Here is an 18,247-nt window from a genome sequence, read left to right as displayed (position 1 = left end):
TGGAAAACACCAGCACTGCAGACCAGAGCCAGCTGAGAGGCTGTGCATGGAGGGACTGGAGAGATGAGACTTGTAGGACTCTCAGATTCACATTCCCAGCTTGTAGCATGGCCGTGAACATTCTGACGTCTCAGGAGCCCTTGCATGAATCATGTGTCAACACCGTTCTGAGAAAGGGCTACATCTAACCTCAGCTCTCTGTGGAACAACTAGGATGGTGTTGGTGACTTCCCTGGTTTTGTCAACAGGGCAGGAGTCAGAAGGGGGAAGCATGGGTTCACCCCGGGTCTGTGATCTCCATGAGTGGAGGAGGGATGACGCAGATACATAGGTTGTGGGTGCGTTGCTTTTTTATTCTTTTTGAAGTGTGGATCCCCACATAAAGGGAATTCCAACTCCTTGAGCTCTTGCTGGCCAGAACAGACCAGGGAACTGGGGCACCAAAGAAACAGGAGATTTCTGAGAGGGCAGCTGCAGAGGCTGAAAATAGACCTGGAGCTTCTGGGCAAGAGGGCCCCATGAAAAAGTGGATTGGGACCACTGCCCAGACAAGCTTCTGTGCTGGGCAGAAAGCCCAAGCCAGGGTCTTGCTGGCAACACAGGTAGAGGAGAAGGCGAATGGGTTTTCTGGGTGTTTTACATATATAAACATATATCAACACCACAACAACCCTATTAGGTAGATATTATTATTACTCCCATTTAGTAGATGAGAAAACTTAGGCACAGCAAGGTTAAGTAAATTCTGAAGTTCATGTATTCAAGATGTGGGGAGGCCAAGATTTGAATGTGGGCAGTTAGCCTCCAGAACCATATGAAAAACTTAGCGTTGGCCAGGTGCAGTGGCTCACACCTGCAATCTCAGTGCTTTGGGAGGCAGAAGTGGGAGGATCACTTGAGGCCAGGAGTTTGAGACTAGCCTAAGCAACATAGGGAGACCCTGCCACTACAAAAACATTTTAAAAATTAGCCAGGTGTGGTGGCACCTGCCTGTAGTCCTAGCTACTCAGGAGGCTGAGGTGGGAGGATCACTGGAGCCCAGGAGTTTGAAGCTGCAGTGAGCTATGATCATGCCACTGCACTCCAGCCTGGGTGACAGGACAAGAACTCATTTCTAAAATATTTTTAAGAAAGCACCCATACACAAAACCCACTTAGCTTAGTGCTTGTGCATAATAATACAATATGACTAGTATTTACAATTACTCTCTCTGCCTAGGGCCAGAATTGGAGCTGCACATTTTATATTAAACATTTTGCTTCAGTTCAAACTTGTAGAGTAGCACTTCATTAAAATCCATTTTTATTTATGTGAGATGACAGATGTGCACAATTCTTTTATTTTATTGTCATAGAAATTAAGGAGATATATTTGATCATGATATTCTTGTTTGTTTACATGAAATTGCAGAGCTGACTTTTTTGATGGCATTTAAAAGGGCTCTCAGAGGCCCTCCTGAAGCCTTCATATGAATATGATGACTCTTAGTGGTGTTCTGGACTTAACCGCTGGGCAGAATTTAAGAGTCCAGGGAGAAATGGCGCCTCCTAATGGGTTTGTCTAGGCCAAGCTGGCAGGGTCTGGAGCTGGAGCTGGGGCCGAGGGGAGGCTGGGAGCGCTGGGAGATCAACCCCTGTTTGGGTGAAAGCCACGTGTTTTCCACCCTGACCTGGTTCTCAACTCTGTACCAAGAGCACTGAGGCCTTCCCTCAGAATGACCCCCACGGGCCTTCAACCTGGCTCCTGGACCTTCACAGGTAGCATAAGCCAAGCCAAGCCCTGCAAGGACTCCGACGCCAACATGTTTCCAAAACAGGAAAGCACACGTTTACCAAGGACATGGCTGAGCTTTGACTCCGCGGGTCGTAGAAGAATCTCCTGGCTGCTCCCCTCTCAAGCTTTCCTCCTTATCCCTTAAACAGAGTCAATTCTTCCCAAAGAGAGTAGATGCCAGGAACAGGATGGGCTGAACAAACTCATCAGGATGAGGGAAGGTGAGTCTTCCCATGCTTCATTCTGCAGAACATCCCAGCACCAGAGCGTATTGGCATCAGGAAATGGTATCAGAAAGGCCTCAAATTCCATTTGGTCCCACACCACATTTCAATCCCCGCTAAGTTCCATAATGAGGGCATGCATAAACGTAGATCGGAATAGGGTCTCAGTGTCTAACAGGAGGCAGCATCTTGTGTTCCACTCAGAGATGAGCACCTGGGTAGCCGGGCTCAGCACTATCAGGTGTTCTAAACCAAAAAGGCCCAGGGACACATCACACACATACAGATGCGCGGGAGGGTCTGCATCCTACACGCAGTCCTCCAGATGCGCGGGAGGGACCGCATCACACACGCAGTCCGCCAGGTGCGCGGGAGGGACCGCATCACACACGCAGTCCGCCAGGTGCGCGGGAGGGACCACATCACACACGCAGTCCGCCAGGTGCGCGGGAGGGACCACATCATACACGCAGTCCGCCAGGTGCGCGGGAGGGACCGCAAGACAGTCGAGGACGCCCTCCTCCTCCATTTGTGAGACATGTTCTACAGCCTCCAGGACGGGAGCCCCTCTGTCCTGTTTTGCTCCACTGACTCATGTGTGCCCCACAGAGATCAAGAACACAAATTCTGGAAGCAAATTGCCTTGTTCTGCATCCTAACTCTGCTATTCCTGGATGTGTGGCCTGGGGTATGTTTCTTAACCTCCCTCTCTGGGCTCTATTTTCTCATATGTACAATGAAGAAAGCAGAACCGACACCATGGGGTTGATACAAAGATTAAACGAGTTCATGCATATAATTTCACATTGACTCAACTGAGTTCCCAGTAAAGATTAGCTATTCATATGAAAACAATTTTTTTTTTATACTTTAAGTTTTAGGGTACATGTGCACATTGTGCAGGTTAGTTACATATGTATACATAGTAAAAGAAAGGTGTGTGTGTGCGTGTGTGTGTGTGTATATACACATATATATATATATATTTAAATTTTTATTTAAGAAAAAGGCCAAGCACAAAGATGCTATGGGGAGGCTGGGACACATGTGTTTAGAAGCTGCATGTTGCAGTAATCAAAGACAGAGCAAGAGAGTGGAAAAAGTAAAGTTTACTGTATAATGACCAAGATCTTAAAATGACGAAGGGCAGGGGTTTAATGTTGTCTAACAGCTGTACCCACGCCTTGAGTCCCCCAGCTGCTGGTACCTCACCAAGTGCCCTAATTCTAATTTTCCATGCCCCAACTGCAGTCACAATTTCACTGTGGGAGAAAGTCACAAGTAAATAAAGCACACTGAGGCCAGTGTGCTTTATTCCTTCTCCTCTCCCAGGCAATGGCACTCAGGTATATGCACTATAGGGAAGGGAAGAAGAAACTCATCCTCCCTTCCACACACAAGATATGTCACCCCCTTGGTTGGGTCAGGGGAGGAAGAGCCCCCAGCCAACTGCAACACAATCTTACTTTGCCAGTGAAAGCCGGACACGTGGTACATGAGCCCTCCCATTGCCCTAGATGGTCTGCACACCATCTGGAAAGGTTAATGGCATTAGTTTCTTTCTCACTTGGCGATTCAGGCTCAGGTCCAGGCTCCAGGTTTCCATTCAAATGCAGAGTGAGATTTCCCCTGCAGGAAAGAGCAGCTGCAGCAGGAGGCCACAAATGTCTTACTTCACAAAAAATAAAAGGAGATTGGCCTAGAATAAAAAGGATTTGACTAGAAAAGTATTCTGTCATATTAAAAAAATCCCAAAAACACCCCTCAAACTTTCCTTTGATTGTGTCCTTCACTTCTCCATTTTAAGATTGCAAACTCAATATTGAAGGGATATGCTGCACTGTCGTTTGTTGCAGCTCTGTTCACAATAGCAAAGGTATAGAATCAACCTAAGTGTCCACCAATGGATGAGTGGGTGACATGTGGCATATACATTCAAGGGAATACTATTTGGCCATAACAAAGAATGAAATGCTGTCATCTGCAGCAACGCAGATGGAATTGGACGTCATCATGTTCAGTGAAAATAAGCCAGGCACAGAAAGACAAATATCTCATGTTCTCATTCATATGTAGGAGCTAAAAAAGTTAATCTCATGGAGGCAGAAAGTAGAATGATGGATACCAGCAACTGGGAAGGGTGTGGGGTGAGGGGAGATGAACAGAGGTTGGTTAATGGGTACAAACATACAATTAGGTAAAAAGAATAAGTTGTAATATTTGATGGCAGAGTAGGGTGACCACAATGAACAACAATGTAGTGTATATTTCAAAGTAGCTAGAAGAGAGGACTTGAAACATTCCCAACACGTAGAAATGATAAATACTTGAGGTGACAGACACTCTAAATACCCGGATTTGATTATTATATATTCTATGCATGTAATAAAATATCACATGTACCTAATAAATATGCAAAAATATGTATCCCATACATGTTTTCTAAAATTATATATATTTTATTTTATTTTTGGGGTTATTTTTATTTTTGGGTTATTTCACTCTGTTGCCCAGGCTGGAGTGCAGTGGTGTGCTCAAAGCTCACTGCAGCCTAAACTACCCAGGCTCAAGTGATCCTCCCACCTTAGCCTCCCAAGTAGCGGGGAATATAGATGTGAACTACCACACCTGGCTAATTCTTAAACTTTTTTTAGAAATGGGGTCTCACTATGTTGCCCAGGCTGTTGTGGAACTCCTAGGCTCAAGCAATCCACCCACCTTGGCCTTCCAAAGTGCTGGGGTCACAGGTGTGAGCCACAGTGCCTAGCAAAAAATTGTATTTATTAGAAAATAAAATAAAATTGCAAACTGAGTTCTTCTTGTCTGATGGATTAACAAGTAGAGATAAGTCTTGTCAGGAGCTCAGGGAACACAGAATAAAGACATGCTAATGATATTGCAGCCTAGCAGAGTCTGATAAAATATCCAAACTCTAGCTGGTCCTAGGATGGGCAGGGAAAGGGGGTGTGAGAAAGCAGAGGACAGAGAAGAATATGGGTCAATCCACACTGTAGCAAATGCTGTGTATTTCACCTGTTCACGTCCTGCTCCACCATATGCAAAAGCATGGCCACCAGGGGTCTATGGAGCTCCTAGGTGCCAATTTCAAATTCATAAAGACTGAGGTTGACCTGGAGATGGGCAGTGCTATCCAGGACATAGGTGTCACTGTATCTGAAGTCCTAGAAGGAGCCAATCAGGGCTTTCACTACAAGTGCCACCAAGGGAAGCTGTGACTGTAAGAAGGTTGGACGGCTCAGGAGGTTGGGCAGGGCCAGTGAATAACATCAACAACTTTTAATTAAAATCTCACCATTTACTCAGAGACCCTACCAACTTTCTGGATCTGACACATAATGGTTGACCTCAGAATGTGTTGGATAACAGGATGCCTACTTTCTGAACACAAGCTCCTAATTGCTCATGGCGATTTGTACTCATTTGTACAGTCAACAAATATTGCTTAATCCATTTATACTGCTCAGGGCAAAAATCCAGGAGTCTTCCATGATTTTTCCCATGTCATCACTCCTATTTCCAACTGACCTGCAAACCCTCTTGGCATCACCTCCAAAAAATATTCTAAAGACAGCAACCACTTCTTATCTTTACTGCTGACAACGCCACTCAAGTCTTACCACAGGCTTCCTACCTGGTCTCCCGGCCACCATCATGCCCCTGTAGTATCCTTTCTCTGCCAAGCAGTTGGGGTGATATTCCCAGAATATAAATTGCATAACGGTAGTCAACAGCTTAAAACTCTCCTGTAGCTTCCCAATGCACCCATATCCTCAGCATGACCCAAGGCTGGACATGATCGGCCCCTGGCTACCACCTCTCTGAGCACTCCCAGCCATACTCCCCTTCTTCACCAGGCTCCAAACTGGCCTATTTCATGATCCTCGAACATGTCAAGCTTGCTTCTGTATGAACATTTACTCTTCTTCCCACCTGGAAGTTTCTTCTCCCAGATCTTGATTGGAGTTGCTGTCATGATTTGGGGTTTCTTTGAGACACTTCCCGATCACCCTTGCTAAAGCTGTTCCTCCACCTTCTCCACTGTTCACCACCCATCCCATTGCCCAAGGCATTTCCATCAATAACTTTTGTCTTCTATTATCTGATCATCGATTGGTTCAGATGCTCCTTGCCTGTGTTCTCCCATGGGTCTGTGAGCTCTAGAAGGGAAGAAACCTTTCCTGTTTTGTTCACCTCAGTATGCTTTGTGCCTGCCCCTAAAAAGCAGTGAATGGAAGTCCACAAGAAATCAATAATTCGGTTTCATGACTGTGTCTCAAATGCTACCCAAAGAGTTTGTGCTGTTTCAACTCATCTTGTCTTTGGTGTATCTGGTGGCAACTTGTGATACTCATTCATCCATGCATCCATCTGACTACCCAGGCACCCCTAGAATAGTCCCTGAGCATGTTTGTGCCAGCTGAAGGGCCCTGTGAACTCTGATCATATACCCATCCTCCCCTGCCCTGCATCAAGGGCAGGATATCAGCTAGCCAGGTCCTTATTGAAGATGCTTGAGCCCTTACCATATGTGACACTACAGTTGGTGCTGCAGATGCAGTAAGGAACAGGTAGAGACGGGCTGCATTCTTGGGGAACTCACAGCCTAGCACAGTGATTCCCTCAGCAGAAAAAATGCGTGATGTGTCTGCTTAGACACATCATGCATTTCACTGTTGCCAGGGATGGGGATGGTCGATGAATATGCCTCTTCCTGTTGTCCTTGGCCTTGCTGTTTTCTTACTCTAGCTTGTGAACCTAGAAGACCAGCATTTTACACTGTTCCTGGGGGCAATGGCTGGCAGTTTACTGGGATGGCACATTCCTTCTGCTCAGAGAGTGACTCATGTTCAAAACTGCACCAAATCAGAGTCTACATTTTAAATGGTGCCATTTTCTTCACAGAGTGCAATGTCTTAATATTTTTTCATGGCACTATGCTATCAGTGCTTGCAGGGGTGTCTTCCCTGGAAACTCTTTATAACACAGTAACTTCTCTCTCATGTACTTTCTTTAACGCTTACCATGCTGTATTGCTTTTTCATAGCATTGGCCATCACTTGAGTCCATATATCTTCTCCCTATCTCACTATCCCACTATCCCACTATATTAATATCTTACTCTCTCTCCATCTATCCATCCATCCATCCACTCAGCCACCCACCCACTCACCTACCTACCAATCTATCATCTCTGTTGAGTATTTAACATCTCGAAGCCTGCTACTAGAATGTAATTTTTTCTCTAGTGTCTCTTCAGTGCCTGAAACTGTGCCTGGCACATAGTAGGCTCTCAGTAAACATTTGTTAAATCAGTGAATGAACTTACTGCCCAAAGAAGACTATAATAAACATTCCTCCCTAGAACACAATCAGTGGACTATGACCCTGGCTTTAAATTCAGAAATAACTACGAGACAAACCACCTTTAATTCACATTATTGTGTAAAGACAGGCCTGCATTTTTAGATTCTAGGAGGTCTCAGGCCTCAGGTCCTGGTGTGGTTCAGGCCATAGCCACCTGGACTGTAGTTGCTTGGACCTAGGGCATGAAATCTGGTCTGCTCTGTCACTCCCTACATGGTGACCTGTGTAGGGGGTCGATAGGAGGGAAGACCAGGGAGTCCTCAGTGGACACCAGTTGAAGGAACAGAGGTGGAAGCCTTCCCTGCCTGCTGCACATACACTTTTGTGACTTGCTAATGTCCTGTGTGCCCTTTTACCAGGGGAAGCTTTCCAGTGCTTTTTTGCCCAAGGGTGGAGTTTGAAGGCCATGACTGGAATCCTTCGCCTCCCCTCACTTGGTGTGCAGGCTGGCTCTGCCTGTGCAGAAAGGGCAGATGTGGAGATGAGGGGTCTCTGTGCTAAGGCTAGGGGTGCCTGGGCCCACCCGGCAGCTGTTGTGGGGTTCAGGAGTGAATGGCCGGGGTCCAGCAGGAGAATGTGAGCTCAGCAGATGTCACATGTTGCAGCAGTGCGGAAGGAGGCATTTTCTGGGCGGCCAGTCCCTTTGCACCCAAGTGTGCCCCTCTGATTACTCACTGAAGTGGGTTTCATGGTGATAAGAGGGCACTGAGCTGTGAAGGAATGTTGAGGACAGCCACACTGTGGAGGGAGGTTTAGGGTGTGAGGCCCTTGGTCTAAGCTGACTCTGGGAGCTGGGCTTGAGGAAGCAGTTACCCTGCCTTGCCTGTGTTGTTTAGCTGTACCCCTGTAGCCCTCAACGTCTCCCAACTCATTGGTTCTGTGACTGACACATTACTCAGCCTCTCTGAGCCTTGGTTTCCTCTTTTCTCAACAATGTCTTTCTCCAGGAGTTATTGAAAGGATCAAAATGAGTTCACATATGTAACGCTGCGAGACAGTGCCTGCCACAAGGTAAGTACTGTAGGTGTGCTTGTTAAAGGGAAGCATAAATAAAACAAGCATCTGCCAGCCTGACTGGCTTTTGTCCTCACTATACTTAACCTTCAACTCAGGTTCAGCTACTTGCGGGGCAGAGGGGCCTGGATGCCCAGTCTCTACCTCCTTCTGTGATTTTGCTAAGGGGTGACCTGGCTTTGGTTCAATTAGCCATGGGCTCATGTGGCAGATTCTTGCTAAGAGCCCCACTTGCCTGTGATGGGAGGCAGTGTGGGGAATGTGGTGTCATGGAAAGAAATGACATTTGTGCCCCAAAAATGGACTCTCATTTCGGGACAGTGCTCAGCTGCCATGATGGTAAGACTCTGGGCAACTTGTACATTGAAAGTCTTTGCCAGCCATGTGCGGTGGCTCACGCCTGTAAGTCCAGCACTTGGTGAGGCTGAGGCAGGCGGATCATCTGAGGTCAGGAGTTGGAGACCAGCCTGACCAACATGGCAAAACCCTGTCCCTACTAAAAATACAAAAATTAGCCAGGCGTGGTGGCAGGCACCTGTAATCTCAGCTACTCGGGAGGCTGAGGCAGGAGAATCACTTGAACTTGGGAGGTGGAGGTTGTAGTGAGCCAAGATCGTGCCACTGCACTCCAGCATGGGCAACACAGCGAGACTCCATCTCAAAAAAAAAAAAAAAAAAAAAAGAAAGAAAATTTTTGCCGAAGATGTAGGCAGTGAGTTTCAGGAGGTGAATATTCCTTCCAGTAATTTTCATGGTGCTCCTTGGAAGTGAGTTTCAAGAGAAACATGAAAATTACTCACTTTGAAGGAGCATGTGAAAACTACATGGAAGGAGTCCTCACCCCTGGCCATGAGAGGTTCCTGCTTTTCTCTTCACATTTCTGGAATGATGCATCTCAGATACATCCAGGTGTGCCATACTAAAGGGAAATGATTGCTTCATTTTCTTTCCCCCATTGCACAGTGCTGATTATGAGTACCTCTCTTGCAAACCTAAATCCAAGCAACAGAACTAATAAAACATTGCCATGATCAGTTTAAATCATTTCTAATGGCTCTACCCATTATTGATTTGGCTATGGAAATAAATTGGACAGAAGGACTCAGAGGAGTGCTTAGTCAAGTGTGATGGTTTAGAGACTGCCTGGACAATATAATAAGAAGAGGACAAAACCCCTGACTAACAAATGGGCAATGATTTAAACAGATTTTTCACCAAAAAAGATGGCAAAGAAGCCTGTTAAAAAATGCCCAACATTATGGCTTGTCAGGGAAATGTGAATTAAAACCACAGTGAGGTGCCACTCGTGCTCAATAGAATGGCTAAAATGAAAACAAAACAAAACAGTACTGATAACACTAAGTGCTGGTGATGATGTAGGGCACCTGGAATCCCACATGTAGGTGGTGGAAATACAAATGGTTTAGCCACTTTGCAAAGCTGTTGGTGGTTTCTTACAAACATACTTAGCACACAACCCAGTAATCCCACTCCTCGGTTATTTACCTGAAAGAAATGAGAGCATATGTCCACACCAAGACCTAGAGTGCATCTGTGTGCAGTTTTTCCCTTGTGTTCCACCAGCCCGGGGAAAGCAGGCATTGAGGCAGCACATGATAGTGCACAGGCTTTGTCCTGTAATCATTTATCTCTGCTTTTTATAATAAACTGAAAACTGTGTATTTGAGGTGGAAGTGATTAGATTCTTAGCTCTGGAGGGAAGGGAGAAATGGGTATGTGGTTCTTGATTAACCTAAACCAATTGAGTAACTAGTTCCTTTGCCACAATGATTGGTTCAGGGATGGTCAGGTAACCTGAGTTGGCTCAATCAGATTTTTGTTTGATGATGCTATGGGGGGATGGGGAAGGAGATGTGGTGGCCAAGGAGACATCCTCTTTCTCTTTCCTGGCCAAAGTGGTATGTGTACATGAGGCCTGAAAACGCTACAGCTATTTTCTGCCATTAAAAAAAAATTAGTATGAGGAAGGAAACAGAGGAGATTAGAGATAAAAGAATCACAACAATGGGGCTGGAAGTCCTGATCAAGTCATACCTGATGTCCACTTTCCTTTGCATTTTTCAGGGACATCTATAAATTTCGTTCATTTAAGAAGCCAGTTAGAGTTGGGATTTTTTTGTTGTTGTTACCTGAAACTGAAAGCTTCTAATTAGTCTAGATGTGGATCTGAGAATGAATCTGACTTCAGGAGATCGTATCAAAGAAGTGGAACAAGCAAGACACAAGTTTTGTGAGCCCAGATCAAAGCTAACACAGAGATCTGGGGTGAAGTTGTAGAGGCAATGAAAACAGAGCAGCACAGAGCCAGGTTGGTGGCCTTAGCAGAACTCTGGGCCTGGGACCAACAGCATCTGTCAGGGGGAGATCAGGTGTGGGGCCCTGTCAGGACCTGGCCTTGAGGGGGTTGGGGTGGGGATGGCCAGAGAAAAGAAACTATGAGGGGACAGTGCAAGAGACAGCCTCAGGCAGATGGTCAGTCCTAAGACTGGGGCCTCAGCAGGACTGTCTACCTTGCCTGGACCAACTGCTGGAGGCTGCCTCTCATCCAGGGCCACGCTTGGTCTAGAACGTGATGAGAGCTGAGCCTGCAGATGGAGCTGAAGCAGGTGAGCTGCTCTTCTGATTCAGTTGGCTAGGGCTGGGGCTCTGCTTCTAACAGGAATCTGCCTCCTGATGCCACAGCCTGCAGAAGATGCTGGGAGAAACCCAGTTTTACTGGGTGTGATGGAACTCACTGGCTGCCTCAGCTGGACCTGACCTTGGCCTTGGTCTACTCCTGCACTACACATTCTGCTCTCTGCTACTCACAGGATCATGTATGGAAGCACGCTGGCTCCTGGATGAGGCCTTCTGCCACACCTGCCCTCTTGGTTTCTCAACAGATCACTTGCTCTCTTCCTTGCAATTTCATCTCCCTCCCTGGAATGGATGTTAGGCCTCCAGCCCCTATTTTTAGGTTTGGCAGCACTATGGGTGTGTGGTTTTTGGCCTCCCCTGTCCTCCATCCCCAGCTTCTTGGAAAATCTGGATGCATCTCAGGATTGGAACAGGGGAGATGTGTGTTGGGTTTTGTCTGGGGAACAATAAGATAGAAATCAAGGTGTACGGGGTAAGCTGGGGCAGCCTGTGGATGTCCCACTGTGTTTATCAGCCTGAGTCCTCCATCTGTGGTGGAAGCAAAAGCCCAGCTGTGGGAGATGCCATCTGAGTATAAGAGAAACTTCTAGCTGCACGTTGTTTGGGCTAAGTAAAATATTAGGTTGGTGCAAAAGTAATTGCGGTTTTTGCCATTACTTTCAATGGCAAAAACCGCAATTACTTTTGCACCTACCTAATACTTCCATTGTAGCAGGGGCTACCACCATTTTGCTGATGTGTCTGTTTTCTTGGCATTGACCCCAGATCCTACACTCCAAACTTCCAAAGAACACATAAAATCCAAGGCTAATCATAAGAATGCACTGATAACATCTGGAGGTTTTTAAATCGTAGATCCCCCCTTTTGGAAGGAGAATGGAATTTATAACCAACTGATGTGAGCTCCAATTCAGCCTTAACTACCTCACAATAGACCCTTTGCCATCTGGGGAATACTGAATCCCCCAGTATCCATTTCCTTGCCTGTAAAGAAGGATGATAACTATCTTAAAACTCAGTGGGTATATTTCTGCAAATATTTTTACAGAATCTAGTGTGGTGCCTGAACGTTGGAGAAGCTTAATAAACAGTAGCTGGTATTTTTAACATTAGAGGAAATTCTTTAAATGCAAGATGTCCTGGCCCTAGACACTCTATAGTCTGCCTAGTACTAAAGCTTGTGTTTCATCCAAGGGAGCTGAAGATGAGACCCAGCAGGTGGATTGTTTTAAAGTCTTTGTCTTGAGTTCACAACAAATGCTTTACTATGAGCTCACTCATATCTCCCCACCTTTACCATTTCAGGCCCTTTCCACTGCTGTCCCCTAGAGCTCTTTGCCTGGGGGTTTCCCCTGGGCCGCAAAGTCCACTCTGCCTGAGCCCAGCAAGCTGGAATGCTGGGGAATTAATATCCCTTAAGTGCAGTCTTTAACCAATGAATGATGGAAGCTGGTGGAGAAATACTCTAGCTCCCCTGCCTCCTTACATGAGATAACTTAGTGGCTCTCCAGTTAAACTGTCTCCCAGTTCCCACAGAATTAGATCTCTGTTACCCACAGTGATAACTGGCTTGCTAACACACCTTCCTCCACTGCTTTCTCTTCCTTGCCTTCCTTCCACACTGTCCCACAAGCACTTCCTGGGATCACCTTTCAGATCAACTGTTTGCACTTGAGTCCTTGCTTAGGGTCTCTTGGGGAAGCCCAAATGCAGGTGGATTTCAATTCAGAAGTGCAATCTTTGGGTGCTGCTAGGGTTTGTTTAAACGAGCCAGTATTATTTGAAGAAAGGCAAACCCAGCCAAGATGAGATGGGCCTTGCCAAAGAACATCAGGCACATTTTAAGTACGCCAGTAGGGCTGCTGTTGGAGCTCTTTATTATAAACTGGAGCCATCCGCCGGCCTTAATAACCTGAATATGAAAGTCCTAACCTGGGATGCAGTTAAACTGCATAATTTCTGTTTGTGGTTAGGCATTTAAATCTTAACATGCTCTGAATGGCAGATCAAAATTCACAAGTACATTGTTTTACAAAACTGGCATGAAGTCCCTTCAATACAATGTACAAGATACATTAGTACGTTGCATCAAGAGCTCGGTGTTTTCTCTTTGTTGTTATTATTCTTCGTTTTTAAATAAAGGAAACTTGTAGGACCACAGCCTTGTAAATGTCTTGAAGTGATGCCAAGAACCTCTCTATAAGCCACTTTCTAAAAAGCAATTTCCTTTTTGTCCCATAAAACTCCCCAAAGCACCTTAGGCGAACACCAAAGCGAGGGTTATGTTTGCAAACTGCAAATACAGCAGACATTTAATTACACTGAATTCATCAAAACCCTAATTGAGACAGGAACTCAAACCTTATAGCTTAATTACTTTAATTTCAGATGGATAACAGACTTGGTCATGTGCAACCCTCCATGCTGAAATTCGTAGAGGGAGGCCCACGGGCACTCGCTAGTAATTCTCCCAGCCAAATGAAAGTGCAGATCGACATAAATAAAATGCTAAGTGAGATCCATGATTGGATTTATTAATCGCTTCAATTCCCAATATCCAGCCTTTGCCGTAACATTCCACTGCACCAACTCCACCGCCTGGGAGAGCTTCTCCCTGTTTGAGGCTGGGAAGCTGTCATTTCTTTTTTTTCACCTCCCACTGATAGACAGCACAGAGGTAAGTACCAGTCCTTTGAGACTGTTTTTCTATGAACATCTCCTTACTTTGATTTCCATTTAGAAGACTTTTTCCATTTAGAGGACTTTCTCCCTGACTATCCCTTTCCTTCCCACTGAGTATCCCATGTCTGTTAATTAAGCTGTGGACACCCTTGACTGTTAGATAAGTTCCATCAATGAGTTGGTCAAATTATCACAGTGACCTAGGTGGAATTTGGAGGTGAGAACCCCAGGGATGCGTATTCTGAGCATAGCTAATGGTGTCTAACAGAGACTGACTTACCATGTAGAGCAGGCCTATTAATGCTGAACATGCTATAGTTCATCCTGATGGCAACACTAGGAAGTAGGTGTGCTTGTACCCACTCTATAGATGAGAAAAATGAGGCTTTGAGAACATAAGTAACTTCTCCAGTGTTCCACAGCCAGAAAATGGCAGAATCAGGATTTAAACCCAGACCTGTCTGATTCCCCAGCCCATGTTCTTTCCAAAACATAATTTTGCTTCCTCTGCAAAGACTTGAAGGATCCTACAAAACCCTGAGCTGGATGGCCTTGAAAATCTCCAGGTGGGCACAGGACAGGAAAGTCAGAAGGAAAGGTTGGCATCCAGAGTCATCGCGTGGACTGCTTCTCTCAACAGTCGTGGTTGTTACTTCTGTCCATGGCTACAGGGTTGTGAGGTGAGCCAGCAAAGACCTTCTGGGGTGAGTCAAGGGACAGACACCAGCATTTTTTGGAGTTCAGGGAGGCCTTTGCCTTTGATGCAGGTGTTCCAACTAAGCTGGCATGAACCGCGTTGCTAATGAGTGATGAGCCACACATGCATCCAAGCCATTTCATAAGTAATTAGTTGTGTGGCACTGACTAGATGCTCCCCAGTCATTTGTTTCATTTCTCTACATTATCTCTCTTCCTTTGGGCTTGCTTGTGAATCAAGCTTCAGGTACAAATGATGAATGAACTAATGACAACACTAATAACAGCCAGACTAATAACCATACTGCTGATGGTGACAATGCCAATTAGGAGAGCGCTAACAGCGACAGACTCTTCTGCTGGGTGCGACTGTTCATCTGTGGAAGGCCACGAGCAGGTGTCCAAGGCAAAGGAGAGCCAGGGAAGTGCAAATAGCACCAAAGGCAAAGGCAGAGACTCATTTTTTAAAAAAATACTAACTACGTTTATGGGAGATTTAAAAAGCACATATTGTGGGTGCACAGAATCTAAGACATGAGCTCACTGACTGAAAGGATGAGAAGAGGGAAATCATTCAGTCTAAGGAGCTGAGCAGAGCTCAGTCACCATGTACTGGGAGCCCCTTTTCCTGATAGAAGAGACCCGTCCACCTGTGGGCCCTGGAGCTGAATCCCGATGAGATCCAGGTGTCCCTCTGCGTGTCACCTGAAGGCAACTGACACACCAGGCAATCCAGACAAATCAATAGGCATGAAGACGACGGAAGTAAAAATGGGCAGTGGAGAATGCAATGGTGGACCCGGGGTATCCTGCATGGAGACCCTCGAGTCTACATCAGTGGAACGGGCAGCATGGGGTGCCCCTTGCCGCTGCTGTGAGGTGAGGGCCCTGGCAAAGGGTAGGGGGAAGGCTGCCCCGGGGCTTTCCTTAGCCCCCTGACCCAATCAGCCACTTCTAGTAGCACAGTGCACTGTTCATATCAAGGCTGCGGATCAAGTGATTAGGATCAGCAGGTTCCTTGATGTTGTAAGTGGAGTAGCCTCCATGAGCTTTTAGAAGTGACTTTTACTAGAAGATACACAAAGTTGTGGGTATTTGGGCAGAGACCTCAGGGTTGTGTTGTTTCTGAATAAAATCCCTATGAAGAAATTTAGGATATCAGAGTTGGCAAAACAGTTGCAAACCCTGCAAACAAACCTCCAGGTGCTGCTGCAGTGTAGGCTTGGTTGCCCAGAGCCTCCCACGCAGTGGCTTCTGAGCACCTTCCCCAGACTTTCCAAAACAGACACCAGTATTCATAAAGAACACAGATAGCAGGACACCACCTGGAAGTGGCATCAACTCCACAGGTAAACTGCAGGCTTGCTAAGCCCTCCATGACCCCAAAGGCACGTTATAATAGAGAAATGAAATGCTCTACCACAGTCAGAAAAGGTTAGGCTGTGTCCTAAACCGTGATGACTGCATGTTTTGTTTAGCAGATTCTCATGTATTCTATTTCCACTGAGCAAAAATCATACCTAAAATTGTTTTAGGCCATTCTAGTTCAGATCAGTAACATACCAAAATGAATGTGGAACCCTTCAGATTGTAACCCACATCTTTCAGGCTGGTTAATTATTTATGTGGACCTGAGCATTCTATATTCCATCAACATGGAGACCAAGTAATGGTGGATTACCAGTTTCCACTTCTAGCTGGGCCAGCCTCCTGGGATGTGAGGTCCCAAATCACTGCTGCCCAAACCACTGGGCCCTGATGCAAGTTGTGTTCCAGCAAGACAGTCTCCCGCCTAAACTCCATGCCTCCCCTTTCCCCAATGTCACATTTTGCCATCACAAAGAAGCCGCCAGTCTTACCTGCCCAGCAAAGAGCCCACAGACACCAATGATGCACAGGATGTTGAATACCGCTGAGCCCACGATGGTGCCAACTCCCACATCGCCTTTGGTGATGAAGACCCCTGAAACACAGATCCCACATCAGCCTGGCTGTTGTGGCCCTGTTGCATTCCAAGGTGGGCGTGGGGAACCTTTCATAAGCATTAGATTGTTCTCAGAATCTACAGGAAATAGCTGAGCGGTGGAGAGAGCTTTCTAATCTACAGAGGGATGATAGCTGCACAGGAGTGTGACGGGCTTGGGGTCTGGGACAAGTTCATGCACAGTAAAAGCATCACTTAAATAAAACAACAACAGCAGATGGGAGGCTGATGTTCTACTCATTGGGGTCCCTGGATTATCATTTTCTATGAGTGGCACACAATCTCGGTCTGGGGGCCATCTGTTCCCAGAGCCCTTTTCCTTCAGACAGTGAAGGGCTGAGATGTCCCTCAGTCTGTCACCTACCTATGACTGATGTGAACAGCTCTGGGGCCGAACTGCCCGCCGCCATGAATGTGGCCCCAGCCACATCTTCACTGAGGTGCAGGCGCTACAGAGGAGCAAAGACAAAGCACAGGTGAGTTGGGATTCCATCTCGGAAGAGAGGTGACTGTGACACCCGAGAGTCCAAGCCCTGAGAAGCAAAGGCCGGGGCTTCAGCGAGAGCAGGACCGATGGGACCTGGGGCTGGTACTTAGTCCCTCTCAGCCTCCTTCTCCTTCTCACAGAGCGCAGCCACTGCTGCCGATCCCCTGCTGAGTCAGAGCTCCTCTCAATGTCCTCCTTAAGGGACAGGTTTGGGGAGGGAACTACATGTCTTTATGAGCTAAAGGCTCTTGGGAAGATCTAGGGGTCTTCAACCCAATTCCCGCAGGGGCTGTGCAGATGACAGTCAGGAGTGGAGAGGGCCCATGGGACGCCACAGCAGGCGGTAGGTCTGAGGCTATGGTGGGGTCATTCACCTCTTTCTCACCAGTTTGTGAGTCTTTAGGAGGTTATGGAGGCATGTTGGGGTGTGGATGTGGGGATCACCCTCCTGAAACCCACTCCCCTTCCTTGAGGCAGTCTGGAAACCCCGGGATCAGAGAGTAGGAGTGGGGGCTTAAGGCTGAAAAGAAGGTAATGAGGCATCAGCCCTGCCAAGGTGGGGTTTATACAATGAGCTCTCCAGGTTACTCTGTTTGTTAAACCAAAAGGTGATTTACAAGAAGACAAGGCAATTATACATTAGAGGCTGGTAACCAGATTTTGCATTTCTGCATTCAGTCATGACCCAGAAAGTATGCTGCTGGCTGCCAGTGAATAGCCAGTTCCCTCCTGGCAGTCAAGCTTGAGTGACATCCTTCTCTTCCCAGTGGCACCAACAGCTGCACTTCCTTGCTCAGCCAGAGAGGGGCGGTGTGGCCCTGATGTAGGTCACTGGCCTCCATTGAGTGACCCACAATAGTCTGCAGGAGAAGCCCTAATTGAGGATTTTGATCTAGGATCCTGGGTTGCTTCGCTGTCGGCTGGACAGCGAAGCTTCACATGGGATGCCGAGCAGACCTTAAGAGAGAGGCGCAGATAGCGCAAAGTTGCAAGGTGTGGCTGTGAGGGGTGCCCAAGCACTCCTGTCCCATGGAGCTAAGAGTCTGTGAGTGAGGTAGCCTGACACAGCTCGCAGCTCCCTGTATGGTTTGCCGAGACCTGCCAGGAGGCGGGAGCCATGCGTTGCTGTGGTTCTGTCCTGCCGGGGTATTAGTTGTGGCATCCAAACCTTGGGTTCATGTCCGTTTCCCCTCTCTCCTTCATCCAGCCAGTTTGTTTCTTCCTCTGTATCTTCTTATACCCCTCCATCATCCCCATTTCACTTCAGTCCTGGCAATATCTCACAGGACTCTAGTCTTCTTGACTCTGGACTCCTATCTACCATGACAGAGCCCTCAAAAGCC

The 18,247-nt window shown here is 46.8% G+C and overlaps 1 protein-coding gene across 1 annotated transcript in view; it reads right to left on the bottom strand.

The window, feature by feature from the left end:
* SLC24A3 (solute carrier family 24 member 3) overlaps positions 1-18,247 on the bottom strand; it is a 507,527-nt gene that overhangs the window by 120,324 nt on the left and 368,956 nt on the right. Inside the window, exons 5-6 of the mRNA XM_004061869.5 lie at positions 16,782-16,866; positions 16,293-16,396 (exon numbers count right to left, since the gene is read on the bottom strand). Of these exons, the coding sequence (XP_004061917.3) occupies positions 16,293-16,396; positions 16,782-16,866 (189 nt within the window). The remainder of the gene's footprint in view (positions 1-16,292; positions 16,397-16,781; positions 16,867-18,247) is intronic.

This window comes from Gorilla gorilla, chromosome 21, assembly GCF_029281585.2.
Source record: "Gorilla gorilla gorilla isolate KB3781 chromosome 21, NHGRI_mGorGor1-v2.1_pri, whole genome shotgun sequence".
Classification (NCBI taxonomy): domain Eukaryota; kingdom Metazoa; phylum Chordata; class Mammalia; order Primates; family Hominidae; genus Gorilla; species Gorilla gorilla.
Note: the sequence above shows the minus strand (reverse complement) of the source record. Positions and strands in the feature narration are given on the sequence as shown.